This window comes from Peromyscus eremicus, chromosome 1 (assembly GCF_949786415.1).
Source record: "Peromyscus eremicus chromosome 1, PerEre_H2_v1, whole genome shotgun sequence".
Taxonomy (NCBI): domain Eukaryota; kingdom Metazoa; phylum Chordata; class Mammalia; order Rodentia; family Cricetidae; genus Peromyscus; species Peromyscus eremicus.
The window spans coordinates 73,958,769-73,983,444 of NC_081416.1; the positions used below are offsets into that span (position 1 = coordinate 73,958,769).

The 24,676-nt window shown below is 43.7% G+C and overlaps 2 protein-coding genes across 6 annotated transcripts in view; one reads left to right on the forward strand and one right to left on the reverse strand.

The window, feature by feature from the left end:
- Mcmbp (minichromosome maintenance complex binding protein) overlaps positions 1 to 3,598 on the forward strand; it is a 52,412-nt gene extending 48,814 nt beyond the window's left edge. For all 3 annotated transcript variants that reach the window (XM_059265941.1, XM_059265933.1, XM_059265948.1), the window contains exons 15-16: positions 1,954 to 2,042; positions 3,225 to 3,598. In XM_059265941.1, coding sequence (XP_059121924.1) covers positions 1,954 to 2,042; positions 3,225 to 3,351 — 216 coding nt within the window. In that variant the 3' untranslated portion in view covers positions 3,352 to 3,598. The remainder of the gene's footprint in view (positions 1 to 1,953; positions 2,043 to 3,224) is intronic.
- A 2,993-nt stretch (positions 3,599 to 6,591) lies between these two features.
- Positions 6,592 to 24,676, reverse strand: part of Inpp5f (inositol polyphosphate-5-phosphatase F) — a 93,261-nt gene continuing 75,176 nt past the window's right edge. The window contains exons 12-20 of one of the 3 annotated variants that reach the window (XM_059265958.1): positions 23,606 to 23,726; positions 22,891 to 23,019; positions 20,446 to 20,563; positions 17,732 to 17,930; positions 12,347 to 12,418; positions 11,159 to 11,232; positions 10,204 to 10,332; positions 9,635 to 9,722; positions 6,592 to 7,811 (exon numbers count right to left, since the gene is read on the reverse strand). In XM_059265958.1, the coding sequence (XP_059121941.1) occupies positions 6,668 to 7,811; positions 9,635 to 9,722; positions 10,204 to 10,332; positions 11,159 to 11,232; positions 12,347 to 12,418; positions 17,732 to 17,930; positions 20,446 to 20,563; positions 22,891 to 23,019; positions 23,606 to 23,726 (2,074 nt within the window). In that variant the 3' untranslated portion in view covers positions 6,592 to 6,667. Of the gene's footprint in view, positions 7,812 to 9,634; positions 9,723 to 10,203; positions 10,333 to 11,158; positions 11,233 to 12,346; positions 12,419 to 17,731; positions 17,931 to 20,445; positions 20,564 to 22,890; positions 23,020 to 23,605; positions 23,727 to 24,676 lie in introns of those variants that run through there. The other 2 variants (XM_059265972.1, XM_059265964.1) reach the window with 2 other exon arrangements.

Genomic DNA, 24,676 nt, shown 5'->3' on the forward strand with positions numbered 1-24,676 from the left:
GCATTCTGTTTCTAGCTCCTACCTCATCAAGTTAGTTTTTGAGCCTTGGAATGAGCAGTTGCTTTGGTCTGTTTAGGATTAGCAGATGATTTAACTACATTAATGCATGAAAATGTGCTCCTTTCCAATCAGTTCTTCATTGCCTCTTTCATGTTATTTCACAGATTATATCCTTGTATGTTGTATACCCATAACACATAATTATCACATTGTGCAATTGTCTTTCAAACCAGAGGGGAAAGGTTAAGCAAGAAAATGCGATTTTGTTGCATTTCTGAGTCATCTGTGGTTTTACCATGTAGCCCAAGCTGGCTTTAGACTTAGGGACGTGGGCTTATGGGCAGACACCGCCATGCTTAGTTTTACACTGGCCGGCATATCCCTGTGTGTCGCCTCTACCAAGGCTTTCTGTCCCCCCTGAAGGACCCTTTAGTGTCACTTGAGGGTGTGTCTTCTGTGACAACAGCTTCTTCAAGCTTTTATCTGGGACTGTCCTCCCTTCGCCCTTCCGTTTATTAGTTGATTTATGGTGCTGACTTTCAAACCCAGGGCCTTCTCGGGATTAAGCACCTGCCACTGAGCTCCCATTTAAAAAACAGAAAAGGGCTCTGCCTGCCCCTGCCTCCTAAGCGCTGGGTTTAAAGCTCTCACCCCATGCCCCCGTCTTGAACCTCAGGTCTTTGGAGCTCTGATCACTTCCCTTATTTTCTTTGTTTACCTGTCTTGAAGTTGGTTGGTTGATTTTTGTGCCTGCTCAAATCTTCTATACCTAGCAATTTGTTATTGCTGTTAGTTACCTTATTTTTTATGTATAGGATTTCCTATTTGCTTCTTTTTTTTTTTTTTTTTTTTTTTTTGGTTTTTCGAGACAGGGTTTCTCTGTAGTTTTTGGTGCCTGTCCTGTATTTTGCTCTGTAGACCAGGCTGGCCTCGAACTCACAGAGATCCGCCTGGCTCTGCCTCCCGAGTGCTGGGATTAAAGGCGTGCGCCACCACCGCCCGGCATCCTATTTGCTTCTTTTTAAACATTGTTTTCTTCTTATTGATAGTCTCTACTTGGTGAGGCATTGTGTACATGTCCTCCTCTAGTTCTTTCTAACAGTGGTCCCCCCTTATCCAAGAGTGATGCATGCTCGAGAGCCCCAGTAGGTGCTTGGAACTGGCCAGTACCAGATTTTGCATGCGCTATGGAGCGGCACATAATTGTGCATGTATATAACCCTTTCCAGAGCTTAATTTATATAGCAAGCACAGCAAGCTATTAATGGTAACAATAGTAGAACATTTATAATGGGCTTCAAGTTTGATTGGGTAAAGACAGCCTTGCAGATCTGAGTAGCAGCAGTTCTTTGTGAATGGTACATTAAAGGAACGTCAGCCCTGCCTATTCTGCTGTTCCAGTGGCTGCCAGGCTGTTGGTTTTCAAGGACAACACCTGAGGTGGGGTGTGGAGTGTGAAAACAAAACAATGTGAATTGTTACAGAACTCAGCATTCTTACAAGAGCCACTTGTTTTTCTTGCATAAACGATCCCTATGTTACTGGAAGTCTCCAGAGTTGGCTGGAGCTGACTCCAGCCATTGTCTTCTGCTGTAATGTCCCTCAGCTTTCTGAATACTGGATCACAGGTGTGCACTACGGCAACTCTGGTTGTGCCGTCTTCTCTCGAGTCTCTTCCTCTTTGATGGCATCACACTCCAGAAGATGCTGGCTTCTGTGCTTGTTTGCGTTCTCACACGGGGCTGAGCTGCATGTAGAAAGTGTTCTATGCTGCATTTTGTAATGGGGTTAAATTTTGTTGTTGTTTTTTTACCCATCTCGCTTCATTTGTCCATCTATTTTTACTTCAGTCAAGGACTAGGTTTCTTTTTCTTTACAAAAATAAGGAAATAGTTTGAAATGCACTTTTTGAAGGAATACTTTCACAAATATATTATTACTCTTTTGATAAAGGCGGTTGAAGATGATTTTGTGGAAATGCGTAAAAATGATCCTCAGAGTATCACAGCTGATGATCTCCACCAGTTGCTCGTGGTGGCGCGGTAAGTAGTGCTCATCCATAATCCCCTTTTCTTTTCCCTTGTGGTTGCTGACACAGGGTTTCTTCGTGTAACAGCTCTGGCTGTCCTGGAACTCACTTTGTAGACCAGGCTGGGTCACAGAGATCTGCCTGCCTCTGGGATTAAAGGTGTGTGTCACTACCACCTAGCCTCATAATCCCTTTTCTGTTGGCTGTGTGCAGTTCTGATTTATTCAACAGTATCTGAGGCAGAATTTTAAAAACAAAGGAACTTTTCCTTCAAAGACACCTTCTAGGGTTGAGCAGATGGCTAAAGCTTTTGCCTAAGGACCAAAGTTCAGATCCCACCTAAAATCTGGGTATGCGTGGCCATGAGGACTACCAGAGCAAACTGACTCGCCTAGTCATACCACCCAGCCCTGGGTTCAATTAAGAGACCCTTCCTCAAGGAATAAGGCACGGAGTGCTGGAGGAAGAGTCCTGATGTCAGCCTTGGGCTTCCCACAAACACATGCAGACATGAAAAAGTCAAATGAAAAGAAAAGCCACTAGGTGGAGCTCTGGGAATGCTGTAGAAGATGGGGAGGGAAGACTTTAGGAGCCAGAGGGCTCAAGGACACCGTAAGAAATCCCACAGAACCAACTAACCTGGGCTCCTAGGAGCTCACAGAGACCGAACTGACAGCTAGGGAACTGACCTAGGCCCGCTGCATACATGTTACAGATGTGTAGCTTGGTCTTCTTGTGGGACTCCTAACAGTGCCGCTGAGGCTTTTGTCTCACTGCAGCTTGATATGCCATGTTTGGTTGATCTCCATGGGAGGCCTGCCCTTTCCTGACTGGAAAAGAAGTAGTGGGGGTGCAGAGGGAAAGTGATGGGGAGAGGCTGGGAGGGAACTGCCATCAGGACATTAAAAATAATAATAAAGAGAATTTATAGAAAGAATACCCAATTTAAAAAAGTGCTTATTGAGGGGTTCACATTTACCTGTGATCTCAGCAGAACAGGCTTGTTTTCTAAGCTTTTGAGAGCGAGCTACCCTCTAATTCTGTCTCTTGGGATTTCTTTGCAAGGTCACACTCAGCTTTGCTCATGTGTAGCAACCATATGATCTTGTCTCCTGATGGGCTTTCAAAGCTTTCCTAGTTCTTCAGCCTTGAAGCTAATCCTGACTAACTGGGTAATTTTAAAATTTCAAACCAGGTTTCTGTCCCTGAGTGCCGGTCAGACGACACTGTCAAGAGAACGGTGGCTGAGAGCAAAGCAGCTGGAGTCTTCCAGGAAACACAGGCTCCAGCAGCACAAGTGTGTGAATGGGAATGAACTTTAGAAGAGAATGGGTGGGCCATCGTAGCCTCCGTGTTGTACAATTCAGATTCGTTTATACCATATTGTTTTATAAATAATTTGTATCCACAAACAATGACTTCCTGAAATCAAGCCTGATGACGTCCAAAGTTTATATGATTCTCTGTAAGGGCTTTTACCTTACTGGTTTTATGGAGTTTTGGAGTTTGTTTTATAATTAGTTATGATGTACAAAGATGTATTTGATATTAAAGGTTTGGTAATGATAATGTTGCTGATCATACACCATTTCCTTAGCCATGGTTGCATCTTGGGCCAGACTCTTGAAGTGCCAGCTTCACCTGAGGAGTTACTGGAAGAGCTGTGACCTCATTTTGGTCTGGTCTGAGTGTGTCTAGGGGATGGACTTGCCATTGACTCCTGGGAACTCTCTAGTGTCATTTTCCACATATCTGGCCACAGAAACTCTTTCTCACTTAGCAGCTATTAACAACTGCAGAATTAGGCTTTTCCACGGCAGGAGTTCCCAACTTTTGGATTTCATAGACTAGTATACCTCCAAAAATTTCTGGTGTAGAGTTGCCAATTGATTTTGCCAAGTCATTTGGGAAAAAAAAAAAAAATCACTGTGATCACCGTTTTGTTTTCATACAAGGACACTCTGACAAGAGACTCTTTTGATGGAATAAATGCAGCTTTGTGAAGGTCACTCCATTGTCCTTAGCTTTTCTCATACCCTGCATTTGGGAACTATCATTTTAATGGACTCTGAAGGGAATGCTGCCCCACGGAACCTTGTCCAAACATGAAAAGGTCGATTTAAATTGTAAACTTTGAGGGGGGTTAGAATCTTTCTATGGTGCTGTGTATTGAACCCTGGCCCCTCGTACATGCTAGAGAAGTACTATACCACTAAACCACATCCCCAGCCTGTGGGGGTGGGGACTTTTGGTCATTTTCCTCATTATTTAGCTGATTTGATGATTGTACTGCATTTTGAGCTTTTAATGTAAGTTTATCAGATAGTTTCCAAGTGTGTTAGATGGGTAACATCATTTGCTAGTGCAGTAAAGGCCCAAAGTTATAGGTAGGTTTTCCTCAGATCTATTCATTTTGAGATGTGTATTTTCAAATAAGCAAAAGTTATTACTTATAATTTGCAAATTAATATAGTATAACGGTAATTGTGGCAACAATACTCTTCAGAAAGGTTAGAACATTGCTTTTAAGCTATTTGTGATGTACATGAAGATGGATTCATTTGGAAACAGATGAATTCAGTGGTCCCTTATCTTTTTCCTATTAAAGAGGCTTACATCGACATTGTTAACCAAGGAAACAGGGTCAGCCTTGATAAATCAAGGAGTTAGCCTAATGAAAGGAAGTACAAACTACTAGTTGTTCAGCATTCTTTTCCTAACCTCAAATCTATTTTTATAAGCTAATGTAAATAATGTTCATATTAGAATTCTAACTGGTTTTCATTTTTATAACTGGTAGATAAGATCTTCCTTCAACCTTTGAAAATAAAATGTTCACATAGATTTTTGAAAATGCATTTTCTTTGTCCTAGCACGAAGTTTTAGTTTATCGTGTCCAACGGTACCAATGTAAACTAATTTGCCAAAGAGAAGTCATAATTTTGCTTGATCTTACAGAAAAGTTCCCTTGAGTAACCTTGTCTAGTAAATAAAACTTCCAAATCACCAGTACCGTGGGCATTTTTTCATGAATTAGAAGCACAGGATGTCATCTATGCAAGTCAAACTGAAGAGACTGGAACCTTCAGCCTTTTGAGGCACCATTTCTCCCTTGCCTGCACAGTGGGTGTTCACGTTCGTAGCTCTGTGCCTCTTGGGAAATAACCACCCCATTCACTGCTGTTGTCAGATCTCTGTGGGCCACGTCTGTGGAAACCCACACGTCTGTTACCTGCCCACCTGACTCAGCTGGTGAGCACTTAACTACTCTGAAGAGCCTGAAGAAAAAGATGGGAAAAGAACAGACTGCGGCATCCAGTTTTTAATGTTTGGGATTTAAAATACAGTTCTTACTTTTTAAATACGAACACATGAATTGAAAAAGTTGAAAACAAGTGTTTGGTTGTAGCAAACTTGCCATTACGAATTCTTTGATTGAAAACCAAACGACTATTAGATGTTATACAAGAAATTCTCATACACATTGATGCTTTGAATTACAGTAGTACTTTAATAGTCACAAGACTTGACACTTCTAATAAATAACAAAAGCGGAATGCTTATCAGAGTTACAACAGACATAATGTTCAACTGAGAGTCACTTCCACGGAGGAAGGCTCTAAGGGCCCCAGAGACATTGATACTTGGTGGAATGTGCCATACAGCTTTCTTACTCTGGGATGCAGAGGATGTAGAGGAGGCCAGTGTTCTTGGTGGTCCATTACTACATAAAACCAGTACTAACCTGTACTTTAGCTACGTTTTCCATACTTCCTGAACCTACCAGAGATGCTACATGTCCCCCTTAAGAGTTAAAACTTGACATTTCTTCTAGAGATTCCTAGAGTCAGTCAATCAGTATACATGATCTCTTCCTGAAGCAGGTGTACTTTTTGACAGGTAAGCCTGTGTTTGTTCAGGAATTTGGGAGAGAAAAAATACGGGAGAAATTGGAATCAAATGAAAGACATTGTTGATTCTCAACTTCACAGAGAATGCTTAAGCTGGTAAGAGTACTTTTTTTTTTTTTTTTAAGTTTAGATACTTCCGCACACTTCTAAAAGTCACTAAACTCTAAATGTATAATTTCCCTTACAGAGGCAGTGTACAGGAATGAACCTGATAGACGAGCAGAAAAATGCTGATTCTTCAACGGGTGTATCCACACTGCCTCTGCTTCACAGGCTATGTCCCTCCTCCCTCCAAACACTAGCTTGGTTCTTTCCTGAACCTTCCCGAGTGAGATCAACAAAGCACTCTGCTGTGTGTTCGCTACTCCGGCCTACAGTCTAGGATGATCACTTGTAGGCTATACATCTGAAAATTTGCTCAGGTTCAGACTCCTTGTAAAACAATCACCAATGAACATAATTAGAATTTGTAATCCCTAAACTCAGTACAGATTAAAATAGCCTGATAGGGCCAGGCAGTGGTGGGGGACACCTTTAATCCCAGCACTCGGGAGGCAGGTGGATCTCTGAGTTCAAGGCCAGCCTGGTCTACAAAGCAAGTTCCAGGACAGCCAGGGATGCACAGAGAAATTGTTTCAAAAAGACCAAAAAAAAAAAAAAAAAAAAGCCTCACAGGTGAAAACTTCATTTTGAATTTTTAAATAAAGACTAAGATTGTGACTAAAATCTAAATCTGAATTATTCGTGTCTGGCATTGTGTAAACATATTTTTAAGTTCATTTTGCTGAATTTCATTAACCACTTCAGGTTCTGCTGGACTCTTTTGAACTTTGGCCACTGCCAAGTTTATCCCATGAGTTAGCCCAGCTTGGGTAATGCTAGCAACTTGGACCATGGAGCTACGGATCTTTGCAAAGGGAGAGACCGCTCTGCCGCTGCTCTCTGAAGAAGGAGTCACACCAAGCCCTGCCTCCAGTTCCAGCAGGCTGGACCCAGAGCTGGGGCTCTTCTGAGATGCCACTGAATGGACTGGTTCAACTGATAAAAACTGTGGGCCTGTCAAAGAACAGACATTTAACTGGGATGGTCGAGAAGGCATCTGTCCCATTGATTCTGACTGATTTTCTTCATTAGAAACATTGTTAGTCTTTTGGTTTCCTTCCTCACTATTCTGAGACGCAGACCTGGTTTCTGAGAGCTCAGTGGTTTTGTTCTGTGCGTCCTTTACAAATCTGTGGCAGTAAACATCCACTGGCCTGGCAAAGCCAGGCGGTATGCGTATGCTGTCAGTAGAAGGACTTTTCTTCAAGGGAGACTCCTGGCCTTTTCCAAGCCCACTTCCGTGACCAGCAGCAGCCTCTGAGGGAGCATGAATGCTAATATCAGTGCTGCTGGCAGACTGGGATCGACTGCCTAATCGAGGTGCTGAAGCAATAATACCACAGCTTGGGAGAATATAATCTGTTGGCCCTACACTCTCTAAAGAATTGGCTCGCTGCCTGCCTTCCTCAGACTTGGAGTTTGTAAGGAATTCATCAGAGTGGTACGAATCATTATCTGAAGACACGGCCCCGTCAGATTCCCCTTGGACCTTATTATCCATCACTCCCGAGTTTTCCATGGTCTCAAGACTACTGTCTGATTTCCAAAGATTGACTTTTAAGTTTGGTTTTAGAAAGTTAACTTTCATTTCAGGCTTGGTAAAGTTTCCTAATTTGCGTAGGTTGCCAATGTTCACATTGGATTTGGTCTGTTTTACTTTTTGATTTAGAGATGAAAATTTGCTCATTAAAAAACTTTTCCCCTGGGCCAGAGATCCTTGGTTTTGAGATCTGATACCAATGATGTCTTCGTGAGGCTTACTGCTTTTCCTATAAGTTAGAAGAGAAAAAAAGGTTAATTCCTCATAGAATCCAAAGTACCCACACCAACTAATATCAGTAGAAATGCTTTATAAGTAGCCCAGATTTCCTGGAAGCAGGGCACTGCTAACTGATAATCCAAATAAAACACACCATCCAATAGAAAGATAAGAATGTAACTAAAACTATGTAGCAGCTACATTGAAGCAGGTGGAGATAAAGTTTTACTACATACTAAGTACTACACCTCAACAGAGACATAGAAAGACTCGGATCTTGTTCCTTTTTGCACCAGGTCTTTAAAATGGTCAGTGTGCAGTAGTATGATTACAGCACAGCTGAACTGGGGCCAGTCACACTGCAAAGGCCAGGGCCTCACGTGGCACGAGGCTGCCATTCTGAGAAGTGCAAGTCTAATGCATGCTCCATGCAGTGGCTGTGACCACAGACACAGGTCTAAGATTCCAGCAGAGCACTTGCTGGCTGCAGTGGGAACCTGCAGGAATTCCAAGTGGTCTGCATGCTCCAAGCCAGTCAGTTAGTTTTTTTTAAGATATGGGATATCTAATATACTTAATGTGTGTGCTCTCATTTGTCATCAGATGTCTCCGTGTGCATGTCAGTGCTCAGGTCGTGCAGGATCACCTGCCACCGAAGCACTGAGGGAAGAGTAGGCACCTGAGGAGCTGTCACAATTAAGAGTGGACAGGAATAGCTCTTCTAACCTAGTAGAACAGGACTGACCAGTGCTCAGAAGGAGAAGTCCACATACTATAAATCTGAAATAACCTGCTGGTAGGAACTGATGTTTAAAACATACTGTCTTTCCTCTGTATACTAATGACATTTGTATGTGCCCTCTGGTCACTTTTAAGAGCTAAAAGAGCGTCATTTGTGGTCAGAGGAGACAGGACTTTCTCTAGGTCCTGTGAGCCATGTTTCATCAATTTTTACATGTACTACTTAGCCAAGTAATCATGGAAAGGCTAGTATTTGCATTAAACACATCCAGATATCGAAACATAATGTAAGCACCATGTCACTTGAGAAAATAAAAACCCAGGTCAGTTAAGAATTCCTTAGACTGAGGGTAAGGTCTCTAAGGTGTAGGGTTCAGGGAGGGGCAAGCAAAGGGAAGCCTTCAGAGTGCATTCTAGAGCCTTCTAAGGAGATCAGCTAAGCATGAAAAGATAAAAAGCAGCAACCAAACTCTTGACCAGTTGCGTTTTAATGCTTGTGCCTGGTGTCTCTCTAAGCACATCACCATTTAGTCTGCGGCCCTTCTGACATTTCATGATCTCTAACAGGTAACAAAACAGAAGGACCATGACTGTGGAGTATCTTCCTCAGGGTTCCAGGGTGAGTGACACAATCTCCAGTCAACAGAGGGCTAACCTTATTACCACAGCTGGCCATGGTGTGCACTCCAATCCCTGCACTCTAGGGCTGAGGCAAGATCAAGAATGAAGCTAGACCCTGTCTCACCCAAACCAAGGGCCTTTGAGCTCTGTTGGTAGACTTCCCTAGCATGCATGAAACCATGTAGTCAGTCTCCAGCACAGTATAAACTGGGTCTGGTGGCATAGGTCTGTAATGGCAGCACTCAATCTGTTTTAAATTGTATTACTTAGGAGCAGGGATATATTGGTGCACTTAGACAGTGTGAGGTCCTTTGCTGTTATTCTGCTGGTGTTCTACTTCAGGGCTTTCCTGTTTTAAGACAGGCTCTCTCTACCCAGTCTGGCCTTGAACTCTTCCACCTTGCAGATGGTGGGATTTCAGCTGTACACTGCTGTGTCTGGCTCTAAATGATATCTTCTCTTGACACTGACCTCTCAAGCTTCTTCTCAACTATGGGAACATCCAGCCCCAACGCTTGCTTGGTGATCTGCAGCATCTCTGCAATGCACTGGAGAGTATCTGAAATCCAAACACAGCCCTTACTAATCACCAAACACTAGAATATAATCCCAGCTTGAATTTCTTATGGCCACAGATTTAAATACTAGTTTTTATTGCCTACAACTCACAGAAAACTTTCTTGTTCACTACCCTCCATCCTACTAATTCCAAATGTTCTAAATGATGATTTAAGTCAAGAACAAAAGCGCTAAATGGACAGCAATTAGGAGCTCACAGGGTCTAACCACTGCGTGAGGTATGGAGACAGCACCCATGAGCAAGGACTGTCCATGTCTGCTGCCCCTAGAGTAAGTGAGAAAAGCCACAGAACCCATATGACTCCCTTCAGGACCAAACACTCCATCCACTCAAATAGAACAGAGATCTGAATTCCAAGAGTTCAGTTCTTCTACCCAGTGTCCCAAGCAATGGACTTGGAACAGACACAAAGCTGTTACTAAATTTATCTCTGAATAATTTCCCCTTTCCTCTTTTTTACCTTTGCCGTCTTCTTCTGGACTGCGTATCACAGCTCTCAGTGTGTGGAAGTAACCACTCGACTCTTTACGCCTGTAGTGCAGTCTCATGCATGAGAACTTCGGTTTGCCAAAGAGAGTAGGTTCAGGACCTAACACAAATGAGGATGTTTAAAGTTTTGTTTTTTCACATAACATTCTCTTCCTTTACTTCAAACACATATATGTCAATTATGTGCATATTTCTTTTCATAATCTAAATAAAAATAAGGTATAAACTTATGACAGCTTGTCAAAATGGGTTGTTTTTGTTTTTGTTTTCCGAGACAGGGTTTCTCTGTGTAGGCCTGGCTGTCCTGGAACTCTGTAGACCAGGCTGGCCTCAAACTCAGAGATCCGCCTGCCTCTGCCTCCCAAATGCTAGGATTAAAGATGTGTGCCACCACCACCCAGTGTAAAAATGTCCTTGCTTTATTTATTTATTTATTTATTTATTTATTTATTTATTTATTTATTTATTTATTACGTATGCAGTGTTCTGCCTGCATGTATGCCTGCAGGCCAGTAGAGGGCACCAGAACTCCTTATAGATGGCTGTGAGCCACCACGTGAATTGAACTCAGGATCTCTGGAAGAGGAGCCAGTGCTCTTAACCTCTGGGCCATCTTTCTAGCCCCCATTTTTTTTTTTTTTTAAATGTTTTTATAGCATGGGTTTCATCATTACATTTCATGCATGTACATGTCTTCCAGCCATGACAGCACCCCTGTAGGTCCTCTGCTCTGTCACAAACGTGATTTAATGAGGCTGAAAGTACACTTTTTCAGTAGTAATTGCTTAAGCTTTTGGGTCACTGGAGTTATCTTTACAAGGCACAAGATGAAAGCAGCCATAGCCATCACTGGTCTCTAAAAAAGAAAAGGGAAGTCCGCCGCCACAGGGGGCTTGCGGGGAGGGAGGGAGTGTGTTTGCGTTTACCTATTTCTATCTTCTCCAGATCTTCTAGGCTCAGCCGTTGATACTGGTTTACTTTATCAACTTCATCATCATAACTAGGGAAAGGGAGTAAAGAGGGTTAAAAGTAAATGTCTATTTGGCGTTGACTCCAAAGCTGAGGTACAATATAACAAGCTACCACATGCAGTTAAAATCTTCCCAGCATGCATTCTAGAACGAAGAGTAACAGCCCAGCACTCAGGAGGTAGAAGCTGGTGGATCTTTCTGAGTTCCAGACCAGCCCTGCTCTACATATCAAGCTCCAGGACAGCCAGGGCTACGTAACAGAAGACCCTGTCTTAAAAAATGGTAACACCTGTAGTTTAACAACTAATGGAGAATTTTACCTATAAAAAGGAAATCAATTACAAGGCAAAAATAATTTCAGTTTTATAAACAAAATGAAAATGAAAACAAACCTAATTAAAACAAAGGCAATATCCACTGCTGGAACACCTTAGTTAAGAGATACTAATAAGGAATAATGGGTCTGACACCCGAGTCAAGGGAGAAAGGGGTCATGAGCTGTGCTAAAAGGCTTGTGAAATGGCAGGAAAATGGCCGCCCAAACCAAGCCTAAAAGTAAGGGGGCATTTACTTAGGAAATCCATGTTCAACCTGTGTCCTGGGCAGCTCCAGAGACAGGCACTTCAGCTTCGGTAGTGACATGGTTAATAGTCTTTTTGAGATGGCGCTAACCACCAAAGTCACATAATTGATCATATGCTTGTAACCAAGGAGACACTGAAAGTCGCATAATCATATGCTTGTAACCATGGAGACACTGAAAGTCGCATAATCATATTCTTGTAACCATGGAGACACTGACGTGCGCATGCGCACACACAAGCCGTGCATCTGCAGAGCTGCATCATTCAGTGGCAAAAAGCTGCAAGGAGTGTCTAACAATGGAAAAATACAGTGAAACAAGCCATGATACATGGCCGTCCATGATAAAAAAAAAAAAATGTGCGTAGTGCCCAGGTTTTGAAGAACACCAAGTAATACTAAGCTAAATCAGTGATAAGTAACTCAAATTTTCATACATGATGATTTAAAGAGCTCAATGAAATTTCACAGACATGAAAATAAAAAAAATGTTAAGAATTCTCAAAATCAAATTATTTGCCAAAAAAACAAACTAAAAGCTTTAAATCAATGACAACTTACTAGGCCACGTAGTAGGCAGAGTTAGAAAGCAGTAGTAGCACGTCCACATCTCTGTGAGCAGCATCAATGAGGCTGAACAGACATGATACCCAAATTATTTTCATCCACATTTTTTTTTTTTTGCAAGCACATTCCTACTTACGACAAAAGATTGCCCAGGGGAACAAATGGAAATGAAATAGTTCTACTTCTGAAGTTAAATTTAATACAAAAACATCTATCCATTTGGGGAAAAGAAAAAAATCTTAAAGCACCTCTCCCCACCCCCACCTTTGAGTGGGGTAGATTTGGATAATGAATAGAAGAAAGGACCAGAGCCGAAAGACGGTCTGTTCCTAGACATGGCCAGAAGGGGGCGCAGTCTTCAAAGGAAAAGGGATAATGTAAGAGCGGGACTTGGGCAGTGATAGAGAGGTGGTTACTGGGAAGAAGAAAAGAAAACGTGACGCCCAGAAGGAGAAATCATGTTAATTCACATTTGCCAGTGTTCAAAATAGCATACTAGACACCAAGGATATTTTTGCACTACTAGAAAACAGCTATTTTGAAAGAGTCTTAGATAAATGAAACAGTTGTGAACATGGAGTAAGGCAAGACACTCCATTTTTCTCTGTATAGATTTCACTTGGCTTTCAAGGAATCAGTAAACACTGCCCAAGGCCATTTTGTCGCATTTCCCCCATTCCAAATACCAAAACAGAATATAATTCAGGTAAGTGTTGAACCTTTAAACCACTATTAAACCATTATAGACATCAGTAAAATGCACATCTTGCAAGTTTTCTAATAAGGAAATGGCCAAGGACTAATACAAATAGTCAACAAGCAGGCATAATCCAAACTCAAATGAAAATTTTAACCTAATTTCTAATCTGGCATGAGAAGCCTTTTCCAGCCAAATTGATAAACCTGCATTCTGATGGCTGATTTTTAGATTCCACAGCAAGATATTCCTGCTTTAGGATTTCAAACCCATCTGCTAGTTCTATCAAAGCAGTAGCACAAAACAAACAAAAACCAAATAAGAAATATCTATTGTAGCTGGAACTTGAGCCACTAATCAATCTGCCCAAGAATGAGGTCATTGTTAGAGTACTGCAAAGACGCCTTTACCAAAGCCTTCACTACGGTTTTCCGCAGCAGCAGCACCTTGCTGCAACCTAAATCCAACGGCTTTAATTTTTAGATGAATTCCTCAGTTCTCACCTACACTTAAGACCTCAGTGAATGAACCAGCGCGGAAGCACCTAATAAAACACGGACTGATTCTGGCAGCCAATATCTGAGTACGAGAACATTAAATTCAGAGATTCTGGCGGCTTCGCAAAAAATGACGCAGAATGATACAGTAAAAGGAACTGAGCTTTTTGCATGGATACTTACTGCATTGTGAAAACTGATGCTTGAGCTGAGCCACGCCACGCCACACCACAAAAATTACACCACGACACAATTTTTACACGAAAAAAAACATCTAATTACAGTGTTACTTCCATCTTGGCTGCCTATTCTAGAGTTAGTATTTACATCAGTCAAAAACATTATGTCCTTATCTAAAAGCATTTGGCACGAAACAAGCGGTCGAATGTTGTCGGCCTTTTTTCCCCTCCCACCCCGTTTTTACTGCAGTCTTTGGTGCAGTATATAATCCCCCTGCCCATACACCCACCCCCACCCTTAAAAAAAAAAGAAAAAGAAAAAGAAACAGCACGTGTGATACGAACAAGAAAGAAAAAGAAAAACCCCTTATTTATAACACCCCCCTCCCCCAGCATCGCAGCTCCTCGCTGCTGCCCTAATCATTTTTGTTTTCCCGCCACTGTGGCAAACCTTCCTTCCAAACTATAAAAACAAAAATTGCCAAAACCACATGCAGCCCAACCACGGAGACAATGGTCGCATAAAAGGCGCTGTCTTCCGGGGACATTAGCATCAGGCTTTGGAAAAGAAGTAATTTGCAAGAAAAATACAGCCCCACAGGTACTTTAACCATAAGTCCTGCAAAAAGGAGGAAAATCTTAAAAGTCATGGCGAGAACACCATCGGACTTGGGCTCCGCAGCGTTGGCAGCTGGTGCGCGAGGCGCAGGGGGCGGCGGCCGGTGAGAGCGCGGCATCTTCTGTCTGTACCGCACCTCGCGTCTGCAGAGAATGGCGCTGTGAAGCTTTCTCCAGGCACGCCCACTTCCGCTGCGGCTGGCCAGTGAGCGTGCGCAATGCATCTTGCGCATCTCGCGCCCTCGGCTAGAGCACAGACCCCGGCCCGGCCCGTGGATCTGGGGGTGAGGGGGCTTTCGGCTTGTGCCTCGGCTGCAACCTGCCGGAGCGTTCCTACTGTTGCCGTTGTCCCGCTCCTGCTGACCAGCAACCCCCAGCTGACCAGCAATACCCTGCCGAGGGCAGCGGAGCAGGGTGCAGAGGACAGTCTCCGCAGGTCCGCGGGTGCTGGGGATGCGTCCGCAGGTCTCCTAGTTCCTTCCAAATCTAAGTCTCCTCTCTGCAGTCACCAGAGTCTGGCTGTCGGGCAGAGCGCAGGCAGGAAGGAGACAAAGTCCAGGAGAGCTGCTCCAGTCTGCTGTCTGCAGGGACGGACTGTGAGGCCGACTGAGCGGAGCGCTGCCGCACTGCGCACAGAGCGGATGCGGTGCGCGGCACCTGAGGCCGCGCGCGGCACGGTGCCGCGCTGCGCTGCGCTGCGCTGGACAAGTCCCACGGCCGCGTCTCGCCTCCTCTGCAGAAGGCTCTGGTACACGGCTTTCCCGAACAGTTTATGCTACTGAATCGGCAGGGAATGCGGCAACATCGGAGGAGCTGCCGAAACAGTCTTCAGGGTAACGCACTACTACAGTATTTTAAAATAAAAACGAAGTAGCATAAAGAATAAAACATCAAATATTTATATAAAGACAACTCACTCCTGAATTTGCAGTCCTGCCTTACTCCCCAGAGCCGAATCCTAGCCCTGGTCTTGAGAAAAACCGAATGTAGCTCAAGGACAAAATGACAAACGGTCTGGCAGTGAATTCACTGGAACAGGCACTTGCCACACAAGCCTGGAGACCTGAGTTCCATCTAAACCTCTTTCACACAGAAACAGTCGTATTTAGGCGCGCGTGCGCGCTCGCGCGCTCTCGCTCTCGCTCACGCGCTCTAGCTCGCTCTCTCTCTCTCTCTCTCTCTCTCTCTCTCTCTCTCTCTCTCTCTCTCTCGCTCTCTCTCTCTCGCTCGCTCTCTCGCGCGCGCTCTAGCTCTCTCGCTCTCTCCCTTTTCCTCTTTTTCACACACACACACAATTAATAAATACATTTTTGGTGGCATCACACTGTGTAACAAACTCGCTAGGTAAATCAGGCTGGTCTCAAAATCACCAAGATCTGCCTGCCTCTGCCTCTCAGAGCTGGAATTAAAGCATTGTGCCAGCGCACCCAGAGCTACCTGATCCTCCACCAGGCACCCAACGGTTTTGGATCCCTAGCTGCATTCAGGTAGCAAATATACAATGATTCTATAGAAAGATGCCCAGAGCATGTTTCTCGTGGAGAGAACGGGGAAACCACACATGTACACCCTTAGATAAAAGAAAAATACCAGTGGCATATTTAAAGGAACTGAAAAAATCACAACTGACAGCCACAAGACAGCAGAGAAGAATATTAGAACGGCTTGTCTAGTAAGATGGTAGCAACTGAATCCTCCAATCGGCATCTCCATGGAGAGTGATCCACCAGAATAAGATGTGAAGGTATTAATGGTCTTCTGTCTGAAGAAGTGCCACCAGAAGAACAGGCAGAAAAGAGAACTGGAAACCACCACAGGACTCCTTCCTAAGCCCACACTCATCTGGAAAACCTGAGCCTGCAAAGAAGCCCTGACGGTGGTGAGCCTCAAGGTGACTGAACACCTCCCATAAAAACAGAAAAGCCAGGCAGGAGCGGCACACACCTTTAATCCCAGCACTGGGGAGGCAGAGAGGCGGGTCAGAATGCCAGGGCTACACAGAGAGACCCTGTCTGGGAAAGAGAGAGGACGGGAGGGGGAGAACAACACAGGGCTGGGCTGTATCTAGCCCAGGTGGCAGATGCTTGCCTAACATCCATGAAGCCCTTAGTTCAATGCATTTAGGTTATACATGTCTATAGTCCCAGCCCCTGGGAAATGGGAGGCAGGAGGGTCAGAAATTCAGTCATCTGCTAGAAAACGAGTTGGAGACCAGCTTGGGATACTTAAGGTCCTATCTCAAAGAGGAAGAAAAGCATTCACCCGATTCAAGCCAACTGTCAAAATGTGACCTAAGAAGCTACTGGTTCCAAACAGCCCACCATGTCCTCCATCAGTCTTTCTATGCCAGAACTTCAAAGAAAACAGTTTCTAACAAAGCAGAAACAGCTTCTGACCCTCCTGCCTCCATCTTCCAAGTGCTGGGATCATAGGCACGAGGTGCAAGTGAGTGAACCCAGGGCTTCCTGTGTGTGAGGGAAGCCTCTACCAACTGAACTACGGGCCCAGACTTGAGCAGCTTCTTAAAGACCTAACACCAGACACTACCTTGTTCTACCACTGTTTTCACTAAGCCAGTGATCAGTATTTTCGTGAATCTTTGCAAGAGGTTTTAATGACTCTTCACAAAGCATGCTTACCCTAATTTTGTTACAGGCATTGAGTAGCACAGTTATTACCAAATTATTTTCAAGATTTAGTTTTGTGTGTATGTGTGTGCTGCCTGCATGTATGTCTGTGAGCACATGGGTACAGTTACTGCCATAGAGTGTTTAACAAATGCAGCTGGTCGGTGTGCAGCTAACCTTGTGGGTCCTTTTGTATCCTTTATCTTGAGAGTCCAGCTTCCTATATTGAGGCACACATATGTTTTTTGTTCAGAGGTACAATGATGCTTGTAATTTTTATTGGTATAAAGTGGTCTGGGACTTTCATAGAATAAATAGGCCAATTCCTACTTGAAATTTTTTTTTAAAACAAAACACCCAGTTTCGAGTGTTCTTTAAAGTGTTGATGCAGCTGATCCATTTGAATGTTGTTCTGTTTTATTTCACTTTTTGAGACAAGACTTTGTTCTATAGCCCAGGCTGTCCTGGAACTCAAGCAATCTCCCTGCTTCAGCCCCCCAAGTGCTGGAATTATATGCATGGGCCACCATTTCAGGCCTGAATTTTAAACTCAAGTATCATATTTGTTTCTTTTCATGAGTGATTTTCTTTCAGCACCCCCTTAACTCTGCACCAAATGTGAGTGTGCTTTGCACTAAAACTGCTATGTTTGATGTATTCAGGCCCACATGTTATGGACAACTGCCAGTTTTGATGGTAACCAATTTATCAACCAGAACATTAAGCAAGGTGAGTCCTTAGATCCCCCCACTCCAGCTCACCTGGGGTCACAGTCAATCAGGGCCCAGCCCCCATGGAACTTCTCATCACCCGGCAGCAGCAACTTCATGTAACTCTGTAAGAGCTGGCTGATGAGTTCTTGGTGGCTTCTCTGGTTTTCCTTGTGCAAAGCTTCATGCTCTTTCTCCTTGGTAAATATGGAATAAAGATCTTCTGTCACTGGAATGCCTTGCATCAAATCTAGGGCAGAAGTGTTAATACTATCATCATCTTAGCTTTACTAACAATCTTTTAGAAAACAAAAGAGAATCGATGACCTACAACAATAGAGAGCATAAAAGAAAGTAGAAGCATAAATCTTTCCCACCTGAATGTAGGTTCAATTTTTTAGACTGGAAACCAAAAGTATAAGCAACAAAAGCAAAAATAAATTGGATGTCATCAAAATTGCAAAGTTTTGTGTTTTTGGAAACATTTCATGGGTGAGAAGACTGGGCTTTTCCTGGCTTCATACACGTCCTCCCAGGGCCTGGTGACCTGGGGCATCTTCCTAACCAACCACCTCCGACTCTGCACTGTGTGTAGTACTGTGCACTTTTCTCACAGGCTCTGCCGTATTTATTGCTCCCCAGCTCCTGGGAGTCTCTCTATTGCACATGAAGATGAATCTTTTAAGCTGGACCTCATCTCAGATATGAACGTTACGTACCCTGTAGACTTGGGTGATAGGTTCTGATTGGTCACACTAGTATCTAATAGGAAAATGGTACTCTGGGTGACAAGGAATGTCATCCCACAGAGCACAGACCAGTTGGAATAGATAACATGTGGAGAGTATGTGGGACTAAGGAAGGTGAAGCTTACTGACACAGCAGCATGCCCCTCTGCTGACGAATCTGATGGAGGAGGGTGCTGCTCATGAGGCTGCAGGTGAGGTCAACAGGCTGCATGGACCTAATGCAGATCCTAGGCTGTGCCTGATGATGAAGGAACTGGCCTTCTAGGTCTCGTGAGAAGCCAGCTTGGCTGCTGAAGTCATAGGCATCACCTAGTCCTGAGTGGAAGCTGCTGCCCACCTGTTAATGAGGGGCTAGCTTTCTGCCTACTGGGAATGCATCTTTAGTTAGTGTGGACTCAGTGGAAATTGACGAGCAGGGATAAGGCTAAGTGGAAGAAATCTTAAAATGAATCAGAAGTTATTCTGTGTATGTGATTTTTTTCAATAAAATTTGAATTTTTCAAATTAAAAACAAATTGCATTTCAAAATGCATCACCATGAGAGTGAAAAAGTCCACAAACACATTGTGGGGCTTTGCATACTTCATACATAAAGAACTCCTAACCACTCAGCAATACAAAGCCAATCCAACTTTAAAACAAGCAAAAATCTTAATAAATGAGCTAACTTCCTTCTGATGGGGTATGTAGCTAAAGCGTTAATAAACCATTATGAGTCTATTCCCTATGAAGATGTCTTGGACACTGAGATCTAAGGCAGCTTATGGGAAAGAAGATCTGCCAGCTACTGGCCTCATCCAACAACTCAATAAGCTTCTATTGCTACTGGCCTGTCTCTCAACTGTGAGGAGACCAAGATAGACAGCTGAACTGAGGCCAGCACAGAGCCCAGGTTCTAGTGACATAACAAACAGGTACAGGTACATTAACCAGTGACAGGAAGAGACCTCTTTTCCCTTTGAATATACTACTAAAATCCAAATCTCAGCCGGATGTGGTGCACGCCTTCAATCCCAGCACTCAGACATAGGCAGGGGGATGGATCTCTAAGTTTGAGACCAGCCTGATCTATATAGTGAGTTCCAGGACAGCCAGGACTACAGGGTGAGATCTTGTCTTAAAAGATCCAACTCTAATCACACCACTCATTTCTGGCAAATAAATCAAACGTTTTTGTTTTGTTTATGGAGATTAAACCCAGGGCCTCCTATTTGCCAGCTGAGTTACAACCCAGTTCTGAATCAAACTTCTTTACATTAGATTTCTCCAATTCCTACTTGGTATATGGCTAGGGTTATTTTACATGTGCTAAAACACTCAGATGAAAGACATAGATGACCACAGATCATCCATGTCATATTTGTCTCCAACCCAGAACACGCTGCTTGCACTTTCATCCAGTAAACTGACATTTTCTTGAAAATTAAATGAACACGTTAATGCAGGACTCTTATGGGTAATCTACTTTCCCATTTTCTCTTCTACGAAGTAGCGAGTTGGTTGGGGTAACCTGTAAATGTGGTACCTTAACACTCTGTTAAATCATGCTTATGGACAACGATGGTGTAGTTGTATGATACATGACTAACAGGAAAAGGAAACCATCTGTTTACACGGCTTGAGCAAGAGGAAAACAAACACATTATGGAGAGCTACATGTTGAGGTTTGGGGGTACTGCATCCCACACACTAGGGGCTTCATTATGAAGATTCTATATGTTGAAGTTTTGGGGTACTGCATCCCACACACTGTGAGCTTCAATCCTGTTTTTCTATTACTTGAGTAACAAACTGAATAATACATATGGAATTAGATGTTTCCTTTGTTGCTCCAGCCAAAAACACTGTCAAGTGCTAAGCCTGTGAAAATTTGAATTTGACATATTAGATGAGATGCTCAATACAGAAACACAAGTACATTACAAAACACGGTAAATGCAAGAAGCTGAATTCTGCAAAACATCCCTCTCAGAAGGAACTGTAGTCTTGAGGAAAGAGGGTCTTTCTGCTCCTTACCTATCACAGCTTGCCTATAGGCATCCTTGAAGCGACTGAGGTAGTACCTATTTGCCGAGTTAACTCCATCTTTCATAACTCCTGCCAACTTCCTTTCTCCCGTCCTGGTAAAGTCACCCTAGCAAAGAAAAGGCAATTGTGGACATTTATTCAAATGGAAGAATGCTCTCAAAATTCATTCGGGACTTTCAGCTCAAGACAAGAACTCTATAGGCTTTCAAAGCATGACTTTAAAAAATCATAAATATTGTAGTTAAATTAAACTATGTACTAGTAATTGCCTCTGATCTAAGCATGCTAAATATCTATATGTAATATTTATTTATGGCATCAAGCCTTCAGTTAGATGGCCTCTAGCGCAAAGCCATTCCTGGCCACTTGTAGAACTTCTAAGTCAAAACCAATTATATAACAAATACTAAAAAGATAAACAAATGTTTTTCAAGGCTCATACTGGTATAAAATCAAAACTAAAATTTTGAGGGGAGAGGAAGGGATTTGAGACAGCCTCATGTAGCCCAGATTGGCCTTACTCTGTAGCCAAGAGTGACCTTGAATTCTTGATCCTCCTGCCTCCACATCCCAAGAACTAGGATTAGAGGCAGGCACCACCACACCCATGAATAGAGAGGTAGTGACTTAAAGTGACTCACAGACAAAGGAGGCACAACCTCTTGCCCTGTCCCAGCCCTCTGTTTTTATACAAGACCATCTCAGAAAAGGCGGTGCTCCGCCAGCCTTGCTGGAGAAAGTGTGCCGCTCAGAGTGGGCTTTGAGATTTCGAAAGCCCATGCCAGGCCCAGTCTCTCTCTGCCTGTGGATCAGGATGTAACTCTCAGCTACTTCTCCAGCACCATGCCTGCTGCCATGCTTCCCACCATGATGGTAACAGAACAACCTTCTAAAACTGTAAGCCAGCCCCAACAAATACTTCCTTTTATCAGAATTGCCTTGGCCCTGGTGCCTCTTCACAGCAAGTTTTAGGACACAGGCCATTTCCTAAAACTGAGAATTTTGCTGCCAACACCCGCCCACGTTCAAGCAGTCTCTGCAGTTCAGTACCAAGTACAGGGAGGAAGGCGTGCACGTGGACTCCAAAGCATTGGAACCCAAAGGGAGAAAATGAGGGAGTGCCTGGGGAAGGAATTCTAAAGTTTGTTTTCCTTAATTATTAAAAATGCTCTCTGGAGGCTGGCTCAGTAGTGAAGAGAACTTGCAGAGGACCTGGGTTTAGTTCCTAATACCTAATTCAGATGGCTCCCAACTGTCTGTAACTCCAGTATCAGGGGATCTGACATCCATGGCTTCCTCAGGTCCCTAAATGTATGTGATGCACATAAAGTCACACAGACATACATGGATCCAAAGGAGATGGCTCACTTCTGTCATTTCCACTGAGGGTGACAGCACCAGTATGGCCTACACAGAGGCCCTGTCATAAAAACAAAACAAACTTTTATATTTATTACTCAACTAGAACCTAGACAAGCTGATGTCTGTTGAGCCCTTGGTCTAACTTACTTTGTTTGGCTTGGGTTTTGCTAGGAATCAACTCCAGGCCTCACACAATCTAGGCCAGTGCTCTACCAAGCAAGCTACACTTTGTTAGAAGAGATATGGTCCTAGACGAAATAGTATCTTGAAGGGAAGTCAACATAAACCTCATTTAAACACTCAACCACTTTCTATAGCCCATAAAGCATACCCACACACTGAGAACTCGGTTGCCAGCAACTGTATTTACATTTAAGGTTCTATGAAGAATAGTTCTGTAGCCTCTTCAAGAAACTCAATTTACAACAAGAAAAACTAATAAAGTATTCCTCAGCACATACTGTGTGTCAGGGAACAGTCCAAGCCCACATATCCGATAATGATCTGTCACAGCTGGCCTAGTATTTCCACTGGATAACTAGTGAGACCAAACAGATAAATGACTTGCCCAAGGTCATTCTTCGTAAGAGGCAGGCTTAAGATTCACACTCAGAGAAGACATAAGTATTCCAGGATTGTAGACACGTTTTGTTTGTATATAGTTTTAAGATAAATGCACAGCCTGGCTGTGCACAGGGAGGCAGAAACAGGAGGATCTCTGTTTGAGGACGGCTAGGACTACATAGTGAATTCAAAGACAACCAGGGCTGCACAGCAAGACCCTGTCTCAAAATAAAATAAAATAAATGCACATAAAATTTCAGATTTCCAGATTCCCTTGAAAAATTGGAAGATGTAGCAACACGGGACCTCAGAAAGAGCAGCCTTCTCCAGAGCAGGGCACCTCTGCCCTGATCTAACTAATGGTGGGCTCCTACAAGAGTCAGACGTTCCAGAAAGAAATCAAGTACACAGACTTATTATCTGAGCCCAGGTGCCTTTTTAATCAAAAACAAAGTTGGTTTTGAACCTGAGAGAAAATGACCCACAATGCCTGCCACAGAGACTTACCTTCAGAGCAGCTGTCCCAGCATACTGTCTGCTGATGGAGTCACCATTGTTAGCCCACATTATCTGGTAGATCCGATGACATTTCACAGGCAGTGGCTGCTCTGGGGGCATCACACCTAGTTTTTTAAGCTAAAGTAAACACATGGGTGGGTAAATGATGTATGAGAAACAACAGCATGAAATGTCACTATAGAAAAAGAAAACAAGATGACCTATAACTTAGGACCCTTGTATAAAAGAAGTATTTGCAGACTTTATTTCTTTAACTATAGGCGGGCGTGTGTGTGTGTGTGTGTGTGTGTGTGTGTGTGTGTGTGTGTGTGTGTGTGTAGCTCAGAGGACGATTTTCAGGAGTCAGTTCTCTCCTTCCCCATCTGTGTCCCAGAGATCAAACTCCCGTTTTCAGACTTGGCGGCAAATGCTTTACCCACTGAGCCTCCTCACGGGTTCCCTCAGACTTTATTTTTATGACAGGCTTGCCTGGAGTTCTGAATCCTCTTGACTCAGGCTCCTGAGTGCTGAGATGAGAGAAGTGTGCCACCATGCCCAGCTCAGACACTTTTTAAAACATAGAGAACTGGCGGATGTGGTGGTACACATCTTCAATCCCATCACAAAGTATTTGAACTTTGAAAAGATGCTTCACTATTTCCTCACACACGAAGTGTGAACCACTTTAAAGTGAGTCTTGAGAACCAAATGGATTCCCGGTTACCTGATGCTCCATGACCACTCGGGCGACGGCAGCTTGGACCACGTTGGTGCGATCCAGGCAGTCCATACAATTAACTCGGAAAATTCCTTCTTGTTTACAGATTACCCCAGCTTGATCAACCCTTGTTAAAAGAAGCATGGGATTAATTTACAACTTCAAACATGTTTTCAAGAAACACAACTCTTAAAAATATGGCGGCGGCGGCGGCGGCGGTGGCGGCATTAGCGGGCACCTGTGTGGGCTCAGCCTTCCGCGGCAGGCAGTACTGAGTCCTCCGCAGACTTCACTGTGGAGTTACAGAACAACTCAGCGAAGGATTATCACACTCATCTGAGGTCTCAAAAGCCAAGACACGAGCAACTGAGAGAACGAGCGGCTTCCCTCCCTCCAAGGATGGCAGAGCTCCCACGACCACAGGGAGCGCGTCTGCACACGGTTATAAACCAGGAGACACTTCAAACACCATCTTGTTCCTGCCTTCCTAACTCCAAGCGGGACCACTAAAACCCACTCATCGGCTTTCCACCTGCCATGGAGCCGTGCAGCAAGCCTCTGCCCTCTAACTTCTCAGGCCACCCGTGTAGTCTTACCATCTAATCAAGTGTTCTCTCCTGGCCTTTAAGACCTTCCCCTCCTCCTTACATCTACCTCCTGGAGCCTGGCATCTTTCCCTTCTCTGTTAATTTCAAAATGCCTAACAGCTGAATACCTTCAGCTTTCCTTCCCATATGAGGTGGCAAAAGAGGAAAACAAAATGGAAGCCACAGAGTAAGAGGGACAAGCTTAAGTCCTTTCAGCATGGCAGCAACATTCTACTTCATTTCCCAAGCACCTGACGCTGTTCCCTATCCACGGGCAGTACTACCTAATGGCGACCCTCACGAGAAGGCAGGAAACTGAGCTGTCAGCATAATGCTGCTGTGTTGATGTTTAGTTGTACTAGATGAACACATGATTTCACAGACCAAGATCAAAACAACTTATCATGACATACTGAGGAGGTATGAATGAGAATGGCCCCACAGGCTCATATATTTGAATATTTGGTTCCCAGTTAGTGGAACTATTTGG